At 49.9% G+C, this 14,096-nt stretch overlaps 1 protein-coding gene across 1 annotated transcript in view; it reads left to right on the top strand.

Moving 5' to 3' along the window:
- KSR2 (kinase suppressor of ras 2) overlaps positions 1-14,096 on the top strand; it is a 75,952-nt gene that overhangs the window by 50,366 nt on the left and 11,490 nt on the right. Inside the window, exon 14 of the mRNA XM_041420467.1 lies at positions 1,718-2,085. Coding sequence (XP_041276401.1) covers positions 1,718-2,085 — 368 coding nt within the window. The remainder of the gene's footprint in view (positions 1-1,717; positions 2,086-14,096) is intronic.

The following is a 14,096-nucleotide window of genomic DNA, read 5'->3' as shown; positions in this document are numbered from 1 at the left end:
TGGCCTTGGCCATGCTGGGGAAGGGTTGGAGTGTTGTTGTGTTTGTGGGTCCCAGGATGAGGGAAGAGATGAATCTGTCTCCATATTTCTTAGAAGGCTGATTTATTATATTATGATATTATATTATACTAAATATACTATACTAAAGCTATGCTAAAAGAATAGAAGAAAGGATACATCAGAAGGCTAGGAAAGCAAAGGAATGAATAATAAAAACTTGTGACAGAGTCTGACACAGCTGGCTGTGATTGGTCATTAAGTAAAAACAACTCACAATCAAAGATGCACTTGTTGGTAAACCATCTCCAGGCCACATTCCACAGCCATCAGATAGTTATTGTTTACATTTCTTTTCTGAGGCTTCTCAGCTTCTCAGGAGAAAATCCTAGCAAAAACCCTTTCCCTGGGTTAGTAACACCTTCTCCTCTCTGATCCCTTTATCCCTGGGACAGGAAGAGGGACTGCTCCCCAGATCCTGGTGTTTTTCCATGGTGTTAATTCCATAATTCTTTTAACAGCCTGGAAGGAAACCCATTGCTTCAAATTGAAGTGGAGCCCACCTCGGAGGTGAGATGGCTCCTGTGCTTAATGGGCCTTGGTTTTAAGGATATCTTGGGGCACATTTCCTGGGAAATGGAGACGTTTCCCATCTGTGCAGTGGAGTTGCTGATAATTGAATTAAAGTCCAGGCATCCGTGTCCCCACCCCATGGAGATGGACCCTCCTGGGCTTCGAGTTTGGAATTCAATGAAGTTTTTTAGGAGGCATTAAAAATGCAGTGGGAGGGAAGGAAGGGAAGGGAAGATGAGGATGGAGCTTTTAAGAGGTGCTGTAAATCCTGCAGGAAGTCTAAATGGACCATCAAGGGGTCTGGGAATAATGGGAATTAACAGAGCACAGCTTAGCCAGGGGAGGATGAAACTGTTTTAAGACAAATTAATTAAATCTCTGATGGGTCACAATCTTAAATTTAGCCCCAGGATGGGGTTAAATGGTTCCACGTGGAAGCGGTGGAGTCCCCAGGTCTGGGGGGATTTAAAGCCCTGTGCTTGTGGCACTTGGGGATGAGTTTGTAGTGGCCTTGGCCATGCTGGGGAAGGGTTGGAGTGTTGTTGTGTTTGTGGGTCCCAGGATGAGGGAAGAGATGAATCTGTCTCCATATTTCTTAGAAGGCTGATTTATTATATTATGATATTATATTATACTAAATATACTATACTAAAGCTATGCTAAAAGAATAGAAGAAAGGATACATCAGAAGGCTAGGAAAGCAAAGGAATGAATAATAAAAACTTGTGACAGAGTCTGACACAGCTGGCTGTGATTGGTCATTAAGTAAAAACAACTCACAATCAAAGATGCACTTGTTGGTAAACCATCTCCAGGCCACATTCCACAGCCATCAGATAGTTATTGTTTACATTTCTTTTCTGAGGCTTCTCAGCTTCTCAGGAGAAAATCCTAGCAAAAAGATTTTCATAAAATATCATGGTGACATTGGAGTCTATCCCAGATGGCTTTTCCAACCTAAAGGATTCCATGATTCTGTGAAAACCTGGGATTCTGCCAACTTTGTGTAGAACAGGACTGCTCCATTGGTGCTGGGAGGCCCCTGCCCAGTTCCTCTGGGTCTGAACGAGCAGGAGTTGGCTCGGTGGGGTTTTTCCTGCAGTTTCCTCCCTGTTTTATTGTTCCCCATGCCCTTTGCCCACCACAGAACGAGGAAGGCGCCGAGGAGGTGCAGGAGTCCGAGGATGACTTCGAGGAGATGAACCTCTCGCTGCTCTCCGCGCGCAACTTCCCGCGCAAGGCCAGCCAGACCAGCATCTTCCTGCAGGAGTGGGACATCCCCTTTGAGCAGCTGGAGATCGGGGAGCTCATCGGCAAGGGCCGCTTCGGGCAGGTGTTCCACGGGCGCTGGCACGGGGAGGTGGCCATCCGCCTCATCGACATCGAGCGCGACAACGAGGACCAGCTCAAGGCTTTCAAGAGGGAGGTCATGGCCTACCGGCAGACCCGGCACGAGAACGTGGTGCTCTTCATGGGGGCCTGCATGAGCCCTCCCCACCTCGCCATCATCACCAGGTTGGAGTTGGTTTTTTCTGGCCAAAAGTTTGTGTTCCCTGTCTAAAAAATGCGGTTTTCCCTGTCTTTTTTTTCCTCCAGTCCAATGGTGCCGTTGGGTTGAGTCTCCTCCCCTAAGGAAGGGGGGATGCTCTCCATGTGCTGTATCCATGTTCTCCATGTGCTGGGGTTTGTGGTGTGGAGGACACAGCAAATCCAAAAGTCTGTCCAGGCAGGACATTCTTCTGTAGGAGGGGAGCTCCGGACAGGAATGGTTTGTTTATCCAGGCGCAGGAAGCATCATGGAATCATGGGATGGTTTTTCTTGGGCTGGGAGAGACCTTAAAGCCAATCCAGGGCTTTAGCACCTTCCACTATCCCAGGTTATTCCAACCTGGCCTTGGGCACTGCCAGGGATCCAGGGACACCCACAGCTGCCCTGGGCACCCTGTGCCAGGGCCTGCCCACCCTCCCAGGGAACAATTCCTAATTCCCAATATCCCATCCATCCCCGCCCTCTGGCAGTGGGAAGCCATTCCCTGTGTCCTGTCCCTCCATCCCTTGTCCCCAGTCCCTCTCCAGCTCTCCTGGAGCCCCTTTAGTAACTGGAAGACTGAGAGGCTCCTTGCAATTTTCAGAGCTTTGGGGATTTGGGGGCTTCCAGGCCACCCAACACCTCCATAGCTTTCTGGCTCTGAAGGCAAATACCTGCCCTTTTCCACATTCCCAATGGGAATGCAGCACAGAGTCTCCCAGTGTAATCCATGCTTAGTTGGGCAAAACATCTCACCTGGCCTGGAGGCAAAGAGGCTGCAAGTGCTACCAGAGCAGCTGTTGTCATGGGAAATGCATTTATTCCAGGGAATTCCATTATTTCCTTCACCTCCAGACCGTGATTAATCCATGGGAGTGGACATGGTCCTGCTTTTCATCCCAAACAGGTTGTTTTCTCCCAGAGAATTTTCTCCAAGGTGAGGTTGAATTTTCCTCCTGGCAGCATTTCAAAAAGCAATGGAATGGCACCGCTTCCAACAGCCATCAGTGATGAAATATTGCATCATCTTTTCCTAATGTCCCTAATTTTCTCTTGCAAGTGGCACCTCCTAGTCCCTGATCCCAGATGGGGTGGCTCTGCAGGTGCTCTGTTCCCTCTTTGTCCAAACCAAACGGATTTCACCCCAAATTTGTGTTACCTCATCCCTGCATCCCTGCTCTGGTGGGTTCTTGGATGGTGTTTGCCTTGGGAGTTTCATCCTCTGGGGTCAGGGTGACTCCAAAGTGGGGCTGCCTCTCCCCAGCTGGTGACTGGAAAAATGATGCCTTTTATTCAGGACCAAAAATGAGCCATCTGGGGAAAATTCCGCAGCATTTCCATCTAGTGGGTAGCTCCAGGCCAAAAGCTTTTGGGAAAGTGTGCAAACACATGTATTGATGGATGAGTCAGAGCCCCCATCCGTGTGTCACACCGCGTTCCCAAAGGAAAAGGCGGTGTCTCCGTCGTGCTCCGCCGTCCCTCTGCAGCCCCCATGTGCTCAGCTTTTCAGGGCTATTCAATAGCAAAACCTGGGAAATGTATTCCTTGATTCTTTTTTAATGTGGTTTTTTTTTTTTTTTTTTTAAATTTGAGCCGTGGAATGTTTTCTCTTCCATTTTCTATTCAAATGGGTCTTTCCGTAAAAGCAGAAAGGTGCCATTTTTGACAGCTGGACAAAATCAGTCTGTGTGCTGCTGCAACCTGGTGAATTAATGTGAGGAACATGGAGCTCTGCTCGTCCTGTTCCTCTTCCAGCTGCACTTGGTTCTGTTTTTTGAGGTCAAAATGTAAATGTATTAAATTGCCCAAATATAACCCAAGCTCACAACATTTCCTGGCATCATTTGCTTGTTCCTACAACTCACTTTTATCTGCATCCTTCAAAAGGTGAACCAATATCAGCTTTAAACCAAAGGACAGTAGGGATGGATGGGATGTTGGGCAGGAATTGTTCCCTGGGAGGGTGGGCAGGCCCTGGCACAGGGTGCCCAGAGCAGCTGTGGCTGCCCCTGGATCCCTGGCAGTGCCCAAGGCCAGGCTGGACAGGGCTTGGAGCAGCCTGGGACAGTGGGAGGTGTCTCTTTCACCTGGAATGGGGTGGGCTTTAGTGTTGCTCCCAACCCAAACCATTCCATGAGAATTTTACAATTGCAACTGGAAACCTGTTTGATTTTTCCTGCTGGGATTTCTGGGGTACAGGAAAATCAGTGGGGCTCAGCTCAGTCTCAGGATTTTTGGGAAGCCCAGGACTGTGTGAGTACACATCCCATAGCCCGGAGGTAACTTCCAAACACAATTTTCCTGCTTTGAAGCTTCCTGTTCTTCTGTTCTATGACAGCACAGGAATCAGAATTTTTGAATTTGAGTTTGGGTTGGAAAGGAATTTAAAGCTCATCCCATCCCACACCTTGCCACAGGCAGAGACATCTTTCACTATCCCAGGGTGCTCCAAGCCCTGTCCAACATTCCTTGGACACAGGAATCCAGGAGCAGCCACAGCTGCTCTGGGCACCCCCACCCTCCCCACCCTCACTGTGGAAAACTTTTCCTTATGTTTGATCTGATCCCTACATCCAAGGATGCTTTCTTGCTCTTGTGCTGGCTCTCCTTGTCTGGTCTATCCTTGGCTGAACATTTTTGGGGAGTCTCTGGCCATCTTCTGTAGGGAAAAGCCCTCTCACCATGTGGAGCTTTCCCTCCCATCCACGTTTCAGGTTTTTCCTAAGGGATGTGACAGCCCTGGGAGCTTTTCTGCCATGAGAGCTGCTGCTTGGGTGTTGTAGGGAAGGAGGCAAGGAAGAGGGCAGTGTGGGAATGTCCAGTATCGTGGGAATGGTATAGGATATTGGGAATGGTCCAGGAGGTGGCACTGGGGGAGCATCACTCTTCCAACAGGACTTTCCCAAAGGGACCCAAGTTTTCCTTGCAGGTTTATGGGAATAACTTTAAACCAGGCTCTGCTTGGAGTGGGGGAAATCATTCCCAGCTGCCTGAGGAGGGGATTATGGCTATAAACTCAGGATATCAGGATTTCCTCACCCTCCCTGTGCCCATTCCCATTCCAAGGGCAGGACTTTCTGTGTGTGTGGAAAAGGCCACCACTTTTCTCCTGGGAGCCCACAAGTGGCCACTCAAGGCCTTTTTTTCCACAAAATCTGTGCAATTCCTTGTGGCTGTTGCAGAAATCTCCATTTCCCTGCACGTCTGGGAGCAGCTGCGTGTCCCTGGGAAGGGGCTTCACCACGTCGTGCCACCGGCGCTGCCGGAAGGGGGTTATTTATAGCCGGGTTTATTTTTACTTTTCCCCATCCCGACGTTTTCCTTCCTGATTGCCTGTGATATTCAGGGATCGTCTCATTAGCAGAAAGAAATTTCCCCATCCAAAGAGCATGGCCCACAGGGGAAAAAATGGAAGGGGAAACTGAGGCAGCAGCTGGCTGAGGGTGGGATAGTTTGGGTTAAAAAGCTGATTTTCCCGATATTAATGTTTTTATGGATAAATGGGACCAGCACTGTTTAATATATTCCTCAATGATAAAAACAGTGGGATTGAGACTGGAAAAGAGAAGGCTCCAGGGAGAGCTCAGAGCCCCTTGCTGTGCCCAAAGGGGCTCCAGGAAAGCTGGAGAGGGAGTGGGGACAAGGGATGGAGGGACAGGACACAGGGAATGGCTTCCCACTGCCAGAGGGCAGGGATGGATGGGATATTGGGAAGGAATAGTTCCCTGTCAGGGTGGGGAGGGGGTGGGATGGAATTCCCAGTGCACCTGTGGCCACTCCATCCTGGCAGTGCCCAAGGCCAGGCTGGATGGAGCTTGGAGCAGCCTGGCACAGTGGAAGGTGTCCCTGCCCATGGCAGGGGTGGCACTGGATGGGCTTTAAGGCCCCTCCAACCCAAACCATTCCATGACTCCTGAGTTCTCTCTTAACGCGACAGAAAAGCAGAAATCCAGCATTTTTCAGCAGTGGGAGGTGGCGACTGCAAGGAACGGTTCCATCAGAGCTGCTAATGGGTTTTCTCTTGGGTAATGAGCGCTGGGGACAATTAACATCCATCTTAATTAGTCTGGAGCAGGAGCGGGTGCGAGCCTTGGCGCTTTGAGCGCTGCTTAATGGATGGCGGGAAAGGCGGAAAAGTCCTTGGCTGGGCGGGAATGAAAGGGCTGGAAAAACTCCATTTGTTGGAATAACGAGTTGGTTTTGCTGCTGGGGAGCATGACAAAGCCAGGCCTGGGTAAACTCAGCTCCTTGGGGCTCCTGGTCCTGGCCCCCAGTGCAGGAGCACAGGTAAAGCCTCCGCCACCCAAGGGGCCTTCCAAGGATCAAGTTCTTTCCCAATCCTGATAAAATGGCTCCAGCCACTCATGAAAGCAGAAACTCCCACATTTTAGGATTCTGGGTGCTCCTCCTGAGGAAAAAAAGGGGGGATTTGAATGCTTATGCTCCAGGTGCTCCTTGGGTCTGTAGTGGAAGCAGGAGATCAGCACACTGCATGCAGCTCCTTGGGGCTCCTGGTGGTTGGGAATGTTGTTTGGGAGAAGGGAGTGAGATTACCCAGTCTGGGAGAAGATTTGAGCTGGAGTTTGACTGGGCTTTGAGCTCACACTGGCTTGTGTGGGGGGTTTGGGGCAGCTTTTCCAAAATTTCTTGGGTTTTTAGTTAAAAGCTCCACTGTGGCTCTCGGAGCTTGTGCAGGGAGTCTGGGATTTGGTCCTTGGGATGCTCCAGGCTGGGTTTGTGACCCCTCTCTTGTCACGCCAGGGTGACTTCAACTTTCCAGGGTGCTGCTGGTGATGGCACCAGGGCTGTGTGGCCATGATTTATGTCCCTGCTGGGAAGGCCAAGGAGAACACTGAGGAACATTAGGAATTAACCTGACCTTGGCAGAACTGTGTAAAGAGAATTAATTTGTCGAAAGTGCCTTTGGAGCCAAGGAACTTGGAATGTTTCTGCTGGAGAGGGAGCATCTCCTAAACCCTTCCCTGGAGCTGCTGGTGGTGGGGGGTGGAGATAAACCCAGTCCCTGTCCTTACATGAGATACCAAAGATGAAATGAGAGTTTGCTCTTTTTTCTCTGTGGAAAACAGGTTTTAATGACAGGAACATATTCCCTGGCACTAATTAATTGGGAAGGCATGAGGGCGAGGGATGGGAAGAATATCCAAGGCACTTCAGCTGTTTGTTCATGGATAACTTTAGTGCATGGACCAAATACTGGGGTTTACTTTGATTTTATAATAGATTTCCATACTGGATTTTGCCAATATTTAATGTTTGGCTCTGCTGCTGGGAGGAACAAGCCCTTCACAAGGGATGCTCTCCCATCCCTGCACCTTGTTCCCGCTGGGCACGGAAGAGCTCTGGACAAAGCTCGGCTTTAGCCTCTCCCAGTGCCAGCTCTCCTGAACTTTACAGTCACAGCCCAGCTGGGAAGGTTTTGGGGCTTGCAAATCTTAATGCTCAGGAAGCTGGGGATATTTAGCCTGATTTGAAGGATGGGAGGAAAGGGGAAGGGTGGAAGCCATGGCACTTAAGATGGAGCAGACTGGGGGATCTGGTTTTTCCCTGTGGATGCTCCGTGGTTCTTGCAGCCAACTCCCTGTTCTTCCAGGGCATCCAAATTGTCCTTTGAGCTTTAACTAACCACAAATTGAAGGAACAACAAGGTCAGGCCAGATGGAGCCCTGGGCAACCTGAGGGCATCACTGCCCATGGGAAGGATTGGAATTGGGAGGATTTTTAAGGTCTCTTCCAACTTGAACCATTGCAGGGTTCTATGAAATTTGATTTTTCTCCTCGATGGACTTAAAATGAATTCTCCCTTCCTGTGCTGAGAATTGAAGGAGAAGCTGTAAATCCTGATCAGTGGGAGAGAAACTGAGGCACAGAGTTGCCACCTTGTTTTCCTTCATGCCAGGCTGGAGCCATGCACTGATAGGACACAGGGAATGGCTTCCCATGGACAGAGGGCAGGGTTAGATGGGATTTTGGGAAGCGATTCTTCCCTGTGAGGCCTTGGCACAGGCTGCCCTATCCCTGGAAGGGTCCCAGGCCAGGTTGGGTGGGGTTTGGAGCACCCTGGGATAGTGGAAGGTGTCCCTGCCCATGGCAGGGGGTGGGGTAGGATCATCTTTAAGGTCACTTCCCACTCAAACCATTCCACACTTATCTGATCCTGGAGCATTTCCAAAGTCCCTTTCAGGTCCTGCCCTTCTCTCCCTGCTCCCAGGTGAATTGTGGGAAGGGAAGCCGTGGATTCCTGCCTCCCCTAACCCCATCCATGTTCAAACACCCACTTTGGGAGCCAGACCCTTCTCTTCTGCTTCTGTTGTTTTCCCTTTTCCTACTTTTCTGCCGCATTCCCTTCCCTGGCAGTTAATGGAGCTCGTAGATCATGTAATAAATAGGGATCGACTTCATGCCAGGCACTGGATCAGAATGGATTGACCCGTGGGAATGCACTCCCTCCCAATCGATGCCAGGCCATCAGGCCGGATAAATCTTGATAACGACTGACAACGGGAAAGTCAATATGTGAATTAATATATACATTAAACCTGGATATATCTTCCACCGGCAGGCAGCAGCTTGGGGAGGGAATATCCCGAGCCAAGAGGATGGTTGGGAATGGGGAAAAGCAGCAGCTTGATCCTCTGTTTGATGTGGGAACATCGGGGCTGGCTGAGTTTTTCCTGCCCACTGGAGCATCAAATCCCCGCTGCTGGCGGCTCCTTAATGTGGAGGATGCTCCAGGGGAAAGTTTTCCTTTGTGTTTTAAGAGTGTTTCCAAATGCCATGGAAGTATTACTGGTTTGGCCCTGATTTCTCTGGGAACGTGCTTAACACAGTGGGATTTGCTGTGCTGGAGAGGAAGGGATTTAAGGAAATGCCTTTGATTAAGTGCCCCACTGAGAGATGGTCCCAAAAAATCCTTCTGCTTGTATCAGCTCTTCCCATCCCTGTTGAGTGACATCCCAGCATCATTCCTGATTTTTTCTGAGCATCCTCAGTGCCTGGGATCCTCTTTGGGACAGAGCAGGACAGAGCCTGTGGGGGATCCATGTGCTGGCACCCTGCCTAGCCAAAGAAACAGATCTTTCCTGCCACAGCATCATTACTTTTTTATTAATAATAATCATTATTACCATTCCAAAGTGGAGCTGGCTTCCAGGGAAGCAGCCAGCTCAATCCAAAGTTTCTTTCCTTTCTCCAAAAGGGTTTTAAAAAAAATTTCTTTTCCTTCCTGAAGTTCAAAACAGTGCAGAGGATATATCAGAGACAAGGAGGTCAAGGCGCCTCCACTCATCCCTGTACACCCACCCCTCTCTCTCAAAGCTGACTCCGAGTGCGTCCTTTCCAAAGGCAGCAAGTGGCACCTGGAGCATGGAGCTTTTTCGGATGACTTGTTTGCAAGCCTGGCTTTAGCTAAGCCCCAGGGGCTGCTTTGCATTCACCTGGCTCCGAGCTCTTTTCCCTGCAGCTGGAGAAGAGCTCGTCTCCTCTATTTCCTCCAAATAAAAATGCATGGAGTTGGCTTTTTCCAAAGAACTTGTTTTTTTCCGAGGTGACGATGGAGTTGGAGCTACTTTTCAGGGAGTCAGATCCCCCTCCTCCTCCTTTTCCTCCTCCTCCTTCTCTCCTCCTCCTCCTCCTGCAGCCCTTGTGGTTTGGCTGTAGTTATCTCGCGTGCCAGCTGCCGGCAGGAAAATTTTGCTGCCTAAGTAATATCCATCAAAAGCCGGTGTTCCATCGGCTGGAGATAGCGGGATGAGGGGAGCGTTGGCCCTTCAGGGTTTTTCTGTTTCCACCTGCTGGTTTGGCTCTGCAGAGGCTCCTCCATGAGCAGCAGGAGGGTCTCTCCCATCTCTGGGCTGGGGACATAGGCTCTGCTTGAAATGGCAGGAATTGAATTCCCTGGGTTCCCATTGGTGTTGCTTTGGGTTCAGTTGGAATGGGGTTGGATGGGATGAGTATTTCCAGCCTAGAGGGGCTGGGATCTGCTGGATGCTCAGGTCACGCCTTTTCTGGCACTGAGTTTTGGCTGCTGCTTCCATAGAAGCACGGAATTGTTTGGATTGGAAAAGATCCTTAAGATTGCCAATTCCAACCATTCCCCCAGCACTGCCAAGGCCACCACTGATCCATGTCCCCAGGTGCCACATCCACATAGAGCTGTTAAATCCTCCAGAGACTGGAACTCCAGGGATGTGCCGGGGCTTGACAACTCTTTCAGTGAAGAAATTTTCCCTCATATTCTAGTTTTTCCTCCCTGGTCATGGTCATGAAGTTTGGGTAGAGGGCTGAGGAATTTCAGGCTGGATGCCTACACTGCTGGCTCTGGCCTTGGCAGGGAATCAAGGGGGTGAAATTCCTTATCCATTTAGAGTAAAACAAAACCTCAGGATAAAAATTAATCCAAAGCTCTCCCCTTGCTGCTCTTACAGCCTTGTTCAATTTTCCTTTGTGTGAAACACCTCAGGAGCTGTTGAGTTCCAAAAGCACCGTTGCCAGACGCTGGGAAAAGAGAAAAAGAAGCCAATATATGGGAGCAGCTGGAAAACTTCCTAAATAAGTCAGGAACGTGCTGGAGTGAGCAGAGCTCCTTCTTTCCCTCTCTGGTCCTGCTCAAATGAAATCAAATAAGTCCTGGCTCAGTGGTTCCTGTTGCTGTTTCTTTCTTAACATTCCCCAAAGGATCCTTTTTCCATGAAAACCTCAAAGTGGGTAAACTGCTGGGGAATGTGGAAGCATCCAAGCATCCTTTGCCGTGTCTTTCTTCCAGCACAGATGTAACCTGGGAGCAGAGGTATTTTTATATGAAAGCATTTTTTATTAATTCCCCACCTCGCTCTCTTCTTCAGTGTCTCCCCTGGGTCCATAGTGCTGGCTGTCTCCATGGTATCCAAGCTGCTTCCCTATAAATCCATATCCCAGCAAGGAATGAACTTCTTGGGGTCTGGCATTTATCACCTCTTTAATTGAATGGGCGTTTATGTGGATGGGAAGAGGGAAGGGAAGCACAAAGCTCCTGGAGTGATGGAATGCGCCCCACAACTCTTGGCTCGGGATGATCCTTGCTCCTGAGCAGGGGCCAGGATGGAGTCTCCATCCTTGCAGAGGTGTTGGCCATGAATGTAGCATTTTGGCCGCCAGTTCAGAGGTGGCGGCCATCAGTGTAGAGGTGTCGGCCATCAGTGGCGACAATGTCCATCAAGGTAGAGGTGATGACCATGAATGTAGAGATGTTGGCCCCCAGTGTAGAGACAATGACCATCAGTATAGAGACGGTGGCCGTCAATGTAAAGGTGGTGGCCACCAGTGTAGGAGTAACGGTGTCAACGTAGAGACAATGACCACCAATGTAGAGGTGTTGGCCACCAGTGCACAGAGTGCACCATCAATATTGCAGAGAGGGGTAAAAAACCCCAAAGGATGGAAGATGGATGAGGCTGTTTTCTCATGGAACAGCAAAAACACCCAGAGGCAGCGCTCCAGCTCTTCCTCCCTCATCCCAAATTGTTCCTCTGTGAGCCGCCTTGGCTTTGCTCCCGCTGCTGATGTCTCCAGCCCACGTTGGGAATGCAGAGTGTTTATAAAGCAATTTGGGATTTGGCTTGCTTGGCTGAACACTTCAAAAACTCATTTTGAATTGAGAGTGGCATCTGCAGCAGGATGGGGCTGGGCCTGTCCTGATGCCGGGAAAGGCACCGGAATGTGGATGTGGATGTACCATGGGATGAGGTGCTCTCCTGAGGACTCCCAGAAGGATCTCTGCATCTCTGTCCCAGCCACCCCCCAGCTCTGGATGGTGTTTGGTCACCTTGTGGCACTGGGCATGTGTCATCAACCCGCTCTGCTGCCAGGTGGGATGGAGAAGTTTGGGAGAAGAAGACAAGAATTCCTCATGAATTTTCACTTCAGCACTAAAGAACCCGGGATCCATCTGAAGATGCAAATTATCTGCCTTGTTTTTGGCATCAAGCATAGGCATTTTGTGGCCTTGTCATCCACAGCCGTGTCCCTCAAAGCCACGCTCAGCAGGGACCTCTCCAAGTGGAAAGGCAGAAGGCTCCGAGCGTGCCCTGGGCGCTGCTCTTTGTCCTGCCCGAATGGGGAGCGATTGAGGAACGAGGAGAAGCGAAATTGTGGAGCTGTGCCATGAAAAGGTTCTGCAGGTGGTGCCTGAATGGGCTCAGGTGCTGCATAAAAGGTATCAACAGGGCTTTATCTCCACATTGGCAGCTCCTTATCCAGCAAGAAAAGTCGGATGTGCCGGTGCGGCAGGAGCTCGGTGAATTCATTCGGAGCGTTATTCATCGAGGGGAGGGGAGAAGCACCTGGGCTGCTTTGATGGCTCTGCCAGGGTCTGAGGACCAGAGGTGACAGGGACATGTCACCCTGGTCTGGCTGTTCTCCTGCAGCAGCTCCATCCGCTGGGAAGTATTTGGAAATCCTGTAAATGAAGTGGAAAGATGGAAATCTCACCAGCAAAGGGCTGCAGGTTCTGCGCTTGGGGTTATCTCAGCAGTTCAGACAGGCAAAAATGTGTGGATTTTCCCCTAAACAATCCTTTCCCAGGAAAACAGCTGATCTTAACTTGCTTTAGGGCTGAAACCCAGCCTAATTCACTCATTGCATTTCCAGTGCCGATTTGTGACCAATTCAGATCACAGGCAACTGGCTGTAAAAATGTTTCCTCAGGGAGAAAACGTGTTTTCCAGGGGTTGGGAAGGACTGGGGGAACTCCTGTGGGTGCAGGCAGGTCATGGAGGTGGCAAAAGGCTGTTGTGTGGCAGAGCTTAAAGTTTGGTATGTTTATATGGCAAATTAGTGTAGGAAAACACAAATGGTGGAAGAACAATTCATGTCCATCATTATTCTGCACACTTTGATTCATTCCGGTTACAGAAACCCGAGGATTTTATCACCAATTTCCAAGTGCTCGGATCCTAATCTCCAGCAAATTCTTATTTGACTGCAGTCCAAGTGTTGCAGGAGAAGATGGTTCAGAGGGAGTGCAGCTGCCTCGGTCTAAATCCAGCTGGGATGCTCAGGGAGCTGCTGGGACACCTGAGCAAGGAAAACCATCCCTGAGGAGGCACTCGCTGCCCTAAGTCCCCACTGCAGCTCACTTGTGCTCAGCTGGACAATTCCTAATGCTCCCAGTGAGGAAATGTTTGGAAGGGTGCTGTTGTCTTTCCAAAACCTGTGGGATGTGGGGATTGATCCCATTCCTGTTTCACTGCTTGTCCTGAAAATTCTGCCCATGGAGCGATGTGCAGCTTCTGGCTTAGGACCAGGAGGATCCTTTGTATCCATGAGCTTCTGGAGTTTGGGTTCTTCTGGGTTTCATGGACTCATGGAATGGTTTGGGTGGAAGGGGCCTTAAAGCTCATCCCATTTCCACTCTCTGCCATGGCAGGGACACTTCCATTATCCCAGGCTGCTCCAAGCCCCACACAAGGTGTCCCTGCCCATGGCAGAAGGCTGGAATTACATGGTCCCTCAAGTCCCTTCCAACCCAAACCATTCTGTGATTCTCTTTTATGATTCTGTGATTATTTCCACCCAAAAAGGACAAAACCTCTCCCAGGGGTTGAATCCAAACCAATGCATGCTGGAATTCCCAGGGCAGGAGGAACTGGGTGAGGGGAAAGCAGTGGAGCCGAGGTGGGGAAAGCATCCCTGCCCATGGCAGAGGGCTGGAATTATATGGTCCCTCAAGTCCCTTCCAACCCAAACCATTCTGTGATTCTCTTTTATGATTCTGTGATTATTTCCACCCAAAAAGGACAAAACCTCTCCCAGGGGTTGAATCCAAACCAGTGCATGCTGGAATTCCCAGGGCAGGAGGAACTGGGTGAGGGGAAAGCAGTGGAGCCGAGGTGGGGAAAGCAGCAGAATTAAACCCCAGAACTTTTAATTTGTTAACCAGAACAGAATCAAATCAACATCTGCAGCCACGAAACCTCTTTAAGAAGCTGTGTGTTGGGTGTTT

Source organism: Onychostruthus taczanowskii, unplaced genomic scaffold (assembly GCF_017590055.1).
Source record: "Onychostruthus taczanowskii isolate IOZ18803 unplaced genomic scaffold, ASM1759005v1 scaffold64, whole genome shotgun sequence".
Lineage (NCBI taxonomy): Eukaryota > Metazoa > Chordata > Aves > Passeriformes > Passeridae > Onychostruthus > Onychostruthus taczanowskii.
The sequence above is the reverse complement of the archived record's forward strand: the minus strand, read 5'-3'. Positions and strand labels throughout refer to the sequence as shown.